General features: G+C 49.4%; 1 protein-coding gene across 1 annotated transcript in view; it reads right to left on the bottom strand.

The window, feature by feature from the left end:
* Positions 1-692: 692 nt before the first annotated feature.
* LOC104290746 (SRSF protein kinase 3-like) overlaps positions 693-9063 on the bottom strand; it is a 9742-nt gene continuing 1371 nt past the window's right edge. The window contains exons 4-11 of the mRNA XM_009889893.1: positions 6525-6612; positions 6166-6272; positions 3828-3990; positions 2565-2650; positions 1997-2104; positions 1508-1577; positions 1330-1422; positions 693-739 (exon numbers count right to left, since the gene is read on the bottom strand). Of these exons, the coding sequence (XP_009888195.1) occupies positions 693-739; positions 1330-1422; positions 1508-1577; positions 1997-2104; positions 2565-2650; positions 3828-3990; positions 6166-6272; positions 6525-6612 (762 nt within the window). The remainder of the gene's footprint in view (positions 740-1329; positions 1423-1507; positions 1578-1996; positions 2105-2564; positions 2651-3827; positions 3991-6165; positions 6273-6524; positions 6613-9063) is intronic.

Here is a 9063-nt window from a genome sequence, read left to right as displayed (position 1 = left end):
GTGCCCCAGGATGCTGTGGAGGCTGCGGGGGGAAAGCCTGGAGATCCGCAGAAGAGCGCCTGGCAAAGACAGCGTAAGCACAGTACCTTAATTACACTTGCAAGACCGAGAGGCTGCCGCTCCTCGCCTTGTACAGTTCATCCAAAGCATCCTGAAGGATCCTTTCCTTCTCCTTTGAATCTTCCTCTCTGTAAGCTTCACCTGCGCTGCCCCTTGCAGGTTTGGCTCTCGGGTGTTTCTCAGAAATCATCTTTCCAAGCTCGTGTTTGGAGTTTCCCCGTTGCTGAGCACTTCTTAGGTGAGAACATGCCAAGAGCAAACGGAGTGTTCCCAAATCAGCTACGCTAAAGCCATTGCCGCTTGTTTCCTGTGCCTGTGTGCATTCAGCCCAGAATGCATCAGGCCATTTGAGTGCCAGAGCTCATGTTTCATTTGTTTTGTGCCTTCTAGGTCCGCAGGGCCCAGAAGAATACCACTACTGACCAAGAAGCTATCCTTGTCCCCAGGAATAAATGGTATAAATGTAGCGATTCAGGTTAGGCATCTGTGGTCAGGCCAGCTTGGTTCACACAGAGAATGGATATAGACCAAGAACTAGTTCTGACTCATTTCTTTTGAGCACAATAGAAGGAATACGTGTGAGCAAAGGATGTGAATGTGCAGGGAGGTGCGTGTTGAACTACAGCGTGGCGCTAGCACTCGATGTTGAATGAATTGTGGGGAGGCTGAGGCTGAGTGGCTGGTGAGCGTGAGAGCAGAGAAAGAGGACGATAGACTGAATTGCGCAAGGATGGAGTCATGTGATGCCTTGAAGTCAAAGACAAGGATTTCAAACCTTATGAGTCAAAGGGAAAGGAATTGGGGAGAATAAAACATAGAGACTTTATGGTTGGGTCAGAAGACTAAATATAGCAGCCACATTGGAAGGATGGAAGGATATGAGTGTCCTGTTCCTGATCATCATTGTTCTCTGCCAGTGAACGGGTGAAATCCAGCTGGTTACACACTCTTTTCACCCTTCCTGCAGTGTAGCTGTTTCCTGTCCGTATTTCCATTCCCTCCAAGTCCAAAGGAGAAAGAATGGAAACGTTTTCCCTGTTGGGTGTTTGCTATGACTGTTTTTCAGGATTTTGCATTCATCCCTGGAATGCTTCTGGATTGCAAAGGTAGGCATGGCAGGAAGTGTTACTGCTCTTTGTGAAACCTCCACTTGCGTTATGTCCCTGCTTGTAGCTTGCATTGCGTAACAACTTTTGGGGGGTTTTGGTGTGAGCTGAGTAGGACTGTGTCAGAGGTTTTGAGAATAAACTTCCTCACTCCAATTCTTACCTGGTCTGCTGAAAAATTTTGTTGACTTGTTCCAGGAGAAAGCAATTTGAGGAGGAATTCTTCCCAGGAGCTCAATAATACGAGCGACATGATCTAGACAGAGGGAGGGAAAACACATCTAGATACAGAGATGGTGACACTTCCATCAGTGAAATGAATAAAACTGATGGAGCCCTACCATCATCTCTGGAGAAATACTTCCCAGGTTGAGGATCGAACAGACGCTCCCCAGTTGCCATTTCAAATGCCTAGAAATGGAGGACCATTGTTAATTCACTAACTGACCTGGAGCGTTTTTCCCCCTGTTAACTTTGATAGTACCAATTTCCCTTCCTGTCACACAAAACTGATCCTGAAGTACAGAAATTTCACACTGCGTTGATCCGTACCAAAAGGCACCTTTGAAAAGCAGCATGAGCCTGATTCAGTCAAGCCTGTGAGTTAATATACGGGGAGTGTGAATTGCCTTACAGCTTAAACTAATTAAGAGTGAACTTTATCAGCAGCATACTTTCAATGCAAAGCGAATGAGTGCAAACAGCCCCTTCCTCGGCAAGGAAGTCTTGGTCCCTGTGCAGCGGGTAGAGGTGGGTGCTGAGGGGACACTGCCCTGGCCTGTTAGTGTCAGTTGCCTCCCCTGCACACACAGGGTTGTCCCCTGTCCTACCAGGCAGCCTGTGCTCCAGATATCTGCAGGAGTGCCGTAGTCCAATCCAAGAAGCACTTCCAGGGCACGGTATGGCTGGGTCTGTATCTCCTTGGAAAAAGGCTTGTACTGAAACAGAAACAAATTCCCTTTGGTTAGTGTCCATCAATGGGTAATAGCAACGCTTGTGGTTATGAGCTTCCTGCTCAGCGAGGAGGACGCTGGGGGGCAGAACTGAATACGTGTGCTAAACTCTGCAGGGCACAGCAGGCGTGTTCTCAGCCCCACTGACACCAGGGTGAATTTATCCCAACATTTCACACCGAGCACGGTTTTGAATTTCTAATGGCAGGGACTAACAGCAAGCTGAAGAAATGTCCAAAGTTGATGGTGTCTCCAGCAGTGTAGGGCCCAGCTCAGCTGGGAGTGCCGAATATAACACCCCCCACCCACCTCCCCAAAAAATCAGCATCTCTTCAGCATACTGAAATAGCTGTTCAGTTGTAAAAGGACAGACACCCAGGGTGGGATGGAAAGAAGCACACGGCATCCCGCATTGTCACAGGACTGAGACTTGGAGCAGACTCACTGTCCAGCACGCGCTGCCCAGATCTGCAATTTTCACTTCTATGCTCATTAAATCAGATTCTTCCAATTGATTGCCGAGATCACCACCTAGGTGGAGAGGAGAGAGAGAAATCAGGTCTTCCCAAACCAACAGGTGTGCATCACTTACCACAGGAGAGAGATGTATGCCTGCCCTTATTCAACCTAAAAGGTCCTAAAATGCTTTTTATCACCACCTCTTTTTTTGAGGAAACATGAAGGAAGAGCTGCTCTGCAGTCAAAAATCTAAGAGGATGTTTGGGAGCACAGTAGCTTGGAGTGGAGCGGTGTGACCACGTGCTCCTGTCCTGCTGCAAGGTTCCTCTAGCACCGAGGTTACTGTGGGCTCAGAGGAAAGAACATCCTCCCAGTGCCAGTCAGACACAAAACGTCTGTAATGCCTTCTTATCCTTCAGCAATCTCGGCTGTCACCAACCTTGGACACAGCCCGCTTGGCAAGCACCGCGAAGGTTACATTTTCATATCACCCCAGAAAAGGGTAATTTTTGGTTTACTGCTTTACAGTGAGCTGTCAATCTACGCCTAATACTGTGTCTTTCTGCTCCAAGCAAGACACAGTCACTAATTTAGCATTCCGTGATTGCCCCAGAGTTTGAGAGGCAAAATGGTGCTGTCATAGGAGAAATGATTGTGGGAGAACATTGTGTGAGGAGAATATAAAGGTCCTCATGGCTGGGACATGAACTGATCTGTCAAGAAACTCTCGAGCCTTACGTCTTACTCGGTATTTGCACCATTCCCTGCAAATAACTTATATCTCAAAAGGCCTTGAAGATTAGCGGTACATACAAGTCCCCCACAAACCTCAGAAATATGGGAAATAAAGAGCAGAAGTGTTGCACAGCTTTCTGATCAAACCATTTGTATGTAAAACCTTTCAGTGGCTGAAAACACCAGACACAAGGGGACTGCCCTGTACCTAAAGCCGTAAGAATGCGCTCCGAGGTGGTGGTGGGGCTGTTAACAGATGCCCGTTACTTGTAGTTGTCCACACAAACCTACCTGCAAGCCCTCATGTCTGCAGGTGCCTTGAGTAACTCGTAGCCACTCAACATGATGTTTACATTAAGCAGAGACAGGAGAGGCCTCTCAGCAGCACGAGCTGGCTGTACTGTTTTGCAGCGGCCATTGCAGGAGATGTCTGTACCCGCTGCCACCCTGTTTCCCTCCTGGCAATAAATCCTAAGTCTCTTTTTTTGTTAAACCCCCTGCCCAGAGTGCTCACCTGGTCCCTTCAGCCTCAAATCTGTTCTCTGGCCGCAGTTGAACATATCGGGCAGAAGCCTTTGGAGGCTTTTGTCGTGTCCGTACAGCAAAACGTTCTCCGGTTTGATGTCCGCGTGGATGATGCGGCAGCGCTTGTGCAAGAAGTGCAGCCCTGCCAGCACCTGGGTGAGCAGGCAGCAAGTCACCTCAGCAATGCCACGGTCCCCACCGCCTCCCCTGCCCCAGCAGCTGTCAGAGCGCTGGGGCACAGTGGGTACGCAAGCTATGGACGTTCTGGTATTGATAACTACCTGCAAGAAATTGTTTCTGTGTAGTGAGGGCCCTGTACTAAGCTGGAGGTGCGGCCAGCAGAGCGGTGACGTGGGGGTGGCCCTGTGGGAGCGGGCACAAGGGGTTTCATCGCACCACGGGGCAGGAGGAGCAGGCCCTGGAGCCCCATGTGCCCAGCACCCCGAGCAAGATCGGTCTGGGGAGGCCAGTGGGGAAGGAGCTGTTTGGGGGAGTTGGGGGTGACACGCAGCACAAGGCAACGTGAAAATACACAAATATCAGGGTGGATGGGCGAGCCCAGGGAGATGGAAACAGGACAGGGCGACAAGGAGGCATTACCATCACAAAGATGAACTTTCTCCTGAAAAAAACACTCCTGTTCTATGGCTGTTACATCCTCAGACCACTGTCCTCAGACCACCGTGACTTTCTGCTGATTATCATCCCAATGGACGTTGGGGGCTGGTTATAGAGTGACATGGCACAGGAGGGCGTCCCAGCATACAAGGAAAGAAAAGGAGGTGCAGCAGAACCCAGAGAGGAGGAGGGGGAGACGATGAGCAAGTGTGAGTAGAGAGGACTTAAGGGGAGTGCAGGAGAGCCATGTTTGGCTCACGATGGAGCAGCGAGAGTCTGGCCTGTCACAGGGGAGAGATAAGCAACACCTACCAGAGAGAAACAGCCGTTATCGGAAATCAATAACAGTGAAAACGCTGTTGGGAGATTTATATATTTCTTTTAAACACTCTGGTCAGTCATAAAGGGCTGGCAAATATTCTCTGTACTATCAAATTCTATTCTGGGATGAACAACAGCCCCAGGGAAATACCAACCTTAAATGGTAACTGTGAAGCACGGGGAAAGATTTAAATAGCTAAACTGGAATGAATCAGAAGTAAATACTGCCCCAGTGCTGGTCTGAAGGGGAAAAAAAAAATCTGAGATTTTACAATTAAAGCGGACATGGGAATGGATCAAGCGAAAGGCTTGGGTGTGAAATGGGACACAGAGATTAATGCTGCTACATTTTTGTGTGACTTATTCAGGTGTTGGTGGAGCTTCTTTAGAGGAAGAAGAGGCTATTCCAGGGACGAAGAGGCTATTCCAGAAAACAGGATGGAGGAAATGGTTTTCTTTCTTAGTGTCCCTAGAAGGGCACAGGAATCAGGGTAGCAAATCTTCATCTTGGCAAGCGTGCAGACTTCTGATAAATCTCAGCACGAGAGGCAAAATGTAATTTTAACTATTCTGAGGCCTCACTCAGTTTTCCTACTCCTTAGCTATTTCCAGCCAACACATAAGAAACTCAGTTTTCATGATCTGGTTGATCGGCACACCACATCCTTACAGGGGATGAAGGAAGAGCTGGCTCTGAGCAGGAAAACCTCAGCAGGGGTGGAGGACCAGCCAACTGAACCAGCAATTTAGAAAGTCCTGGAAAGACATCAGCACCAAGGGAGACCTCAAGCAGCCTTTGGTGGCACCGTGCAGAAAGCTGCTGGACCGGCCACTGCTACCTGCGGCTGGATGCCGAAGTGAGCGGCAGCAGTCTGGCATTGCTGCCAGAGGGGACTTCTCAGGGCAGAGATACACGTGGTTTGCCCACTAGAAGCATACCTATGGCAGGCTGCGTGTCCCCCTGCTACTCCTGCCAGCAGCAGAACTGCTGGAGAGTTCAGTGGTTACTCAGATGATGGGAACACGAGTGCCACCCCCGAATCCCCAGTGCAGGTCTGCAGGCTGCTGACTCTTTATGGTGGTGGCCCTCACTCCTTCCCAAACCTGATGAGACTGCAGGCTTGGGCAGTAACACACAGTGCCCCTGGATTAACGGGAATGTGATGACTTCCCACTCTGCATTTTAATTAACGTTTTCTCTCCTTGCGCCCAAAAGAAATAGTTATTGATTTCCTTAAGAAAAAGCATGCCTTGGGCACTCACTCTGTCCCTTTCTTTGCAGGTGCAGTCATGGAGTTCATGGCCGATGACCCCAGGGTGAAGACTACGGCATGTCCCCCAGCCAACAGTCCCTTGGTGCCCTCCCCCAGTTCCAACTAAGTTCTCACCTGCTGTAAAGACTTTTTCACAAAAGGCAAAGGCAGTCCCTGGGCTGCATAGTTACCCATCAAACATCGCAGGGAAGGACCCAGTGCCTCAAATACCAAACTCACATGTGTGAAAGAGTCAGGGATTAAATAACAGACAGAAGCTGCTACCACCAGCCTTTTGCCCTTCACCAGAGCAGCCAAATATCTCCTTGTCCACCCTCTCCCCTCCAGCCACCTCTGTGTGCCCCGGTCCAGATACTGCCCAGCTCATCCTCCTCATGGGAGCACAGTGCTCATTTTTACACCATCCTGTGGCTCTCCGAGGCAAGCCCAGGCTTTGCTGACCCAGTGCTGCAGGACCCTCAGCAGAAGGATATGGAAGCCGTTCTCTCCAATCATTCTGAAGTCGTCTAACAAACAGACGATATTTTCTCCTGCCCGGTCCTTCTTCTTCATACTGCTCACCTGAGGGGGAGGATTCCAAGAAAGCTCAAATTAGAGACATACATATGCCCAAGGACACGTTGCACCCATTTTATCCTGTCCTACAGACTTTCTCTTCCAGCAGTTGGCACTTCATGACAAATCCCAGGAAAACAGCATCAGGAAAACCAGGCTCCAAACACACAAGCAGTCTGTTATCAAGGAATGAGTTTCTGTATGTTGTCTAGCTCTTGACCAGGTGGGACCAGCACCCTCACAGTGCCGGAATAACTCAAACCAATCCTGCTAATAGTGTCTAACACACTTCCTGCTGCTTATTCTATGCCACACAGGCCCCAAAAGCACTCCTGCTTGTACTGGAATGGGATTCCCCCAAGACCATGGCTCCCTGCTCCCAGAAGCAATTTTTTTTCAAAGGTCCATTTCCTTTGCTATTCTGCAGCCTCTGCTCCTTGTCCTCAGAGTGGGGATGGCCCTGTTCCCAGAGTAGCAGGCTGGGACATCGCCTTTTAAAACCCATACCTCCCCTTCAGCAATTTCTCGCAAGGGGTTGCAGAGAGGCAGAGACCTTGTTGTTGTCTTCAGCCACTCGAAGGCTACCTGTCCTACTGGGGTAGAGAGCAGCTTCCATGTCTGCAGGAACCCAGCAAAGTAGGTCTCTTTGGGCTGAAAAAGGCTTGGCTACGGGCGAGTACTGCAGAGATCTATAAGATATGGAGTGGTGGCAGACGGCATGAACACTTAAAAGAACCAGGGGGCATCAAACCTAGCACTTGGGAGGTTGAAAAACAAAGCAGAGGAGAAGGTTCTTCACACAGCATGTAGGTAATCGGTGGCAGTTCTTGTCACAGGGGGCTGCGGGTGATGAAGCCTACATGGGTTCACAGGAAAGCAGGGCAGGTGTCTTGAAGGTAAATCTACTGAGAATTACTGCCCACACAGACATAGAATCACAGAATCTCCTAGATTGGAAAAGACCTGTTAGATCATCTAGTCCAATCATTAAGCTAACACTGACAAGCCCACCACTAAACCATGTCCCTGAGCACTATATCTAGACGATCCTTAAATACCTCCAGGGGTGGAGACTCCACCACTGCCCTGGGTAACGCGTTCCAATGCCTGATGACCCTCTCAGTAAAGAAATTCTTCCCAATATCCAATCAAAACTTCCCTTGGCACCACTTGAAGCCATTTCCTCTTGTTCTATCACCTGTTACTTGACAGAACAGGTCAACTCCCACCTCTCTGCAATCTCCTTTCAGACAGTTGTAGAGAGCAATAAGGTCTCCCCTGGGCCTCCTTTTCCCCAGGCTAAACAACCCCAGTTCCCTCAGCCTCTCCTCATAAGATGTGCTCGAGACCCCTCACCAGTTTCATCGCCCTTCTTTGGACACACACATCACCCTCAGCCCGAGAAATCTCCAGCTGGAAACTGCTGTAGGCCAGAGGAGCATTCAGTGGGAGCAGCACACTGTGCTCAGCTTATGCATACACCCATCTGGATATCTGCTGCTGGCCCGGGGCGCTCAGCTGGGTGAACCCCCGGTCTGCCCAAGCACGGATGCTACGGTACCCGGCTCTTGCACCAGCACCGCACACCTGCTGTCAGGGGTTTGCTCCCACAGAGCACTGATCCTGCTACAGCGATTCACACTTTTTTTTTTTTTTTCTTTTCACAGCCACAACTGTCAGGATTTTGGTTTGGGACATTGTGCAGCTGCCAAATCCACCCGCACCAGCGCCAGGAGGTTTGTGCTGGCACGACAGAGGTGAGCAGCCCTGGAAGTAGGGGAGACCAAATCGCCTCTCCTGGCAGCTCTGCAGGCACCAACCACGCTGCGCCGGCGGGAACAGCCCTGGGAACCAGCTGCATTCTGCTGAATGGGAAGGCGTGTCTTTCAGAGAGAATTAGTAATAAATCAAGGGTAAGGCTTGGTCTGTATGCAGGATTATGCTGATGTGTAGAAAAGCAGCCCTCTGATTACATTAAATTAGCGCCACTTGGTACTTCCTCTTGCATCACTGGGTCTGGCTCATGTCCCTTTGGATACGGCCCACAGATTTACAGGTGCAAACTAAACCTTTCTCATACCTGTTGGAGAAAGGCTTCAAATTAATTTGAAATGCAAAATTTAATGGCTTTTACTCATCTAAAGCTGATGTAACTTTGTATTTAGGCAAACTCGAAGAACTGTAACCACGAGCTTTCTAAAACTAGCAGGTCAAGCTGTCTTCAAAGTCAACTAGCTGAGGCCCAGATACAGGCACCTAATTACCACATCCATTAGCAAAGGCAGGAGGAAGCTTTCTGACTTCAGACATTTATTATATTTTTGCTATATCCTGTATTTTTTTTCCCAATATTTCCTTTTATTTCAGTATCAGTGCTGCGATAGAGCAATGGCCTCTGAGCTGGCAACAACACAAATACAGTGGACACGCTCCCATCTCCTGCTGAAGAACATAACC

The sequence above is a fragment of the Charadrius vociferus genome, unplaced genomic scaffold, assembly GCF_000708025.1.
Source record: "Charadrius vociferus isolate BGI_N301 unplaced genomic scaffold, ASM70802v2 scaffold257, whole genome shotgun sequence".
Classification (NCBI taxonomy): Eukaryota; Metazoa; Chordata; class Aves; order Charadriiformes; family Charadriidae; genus Charadrius; species Charadrius vociferus.
This window is presented reverse-complemented; position numbering and strand designations above follow the sequence as displayed.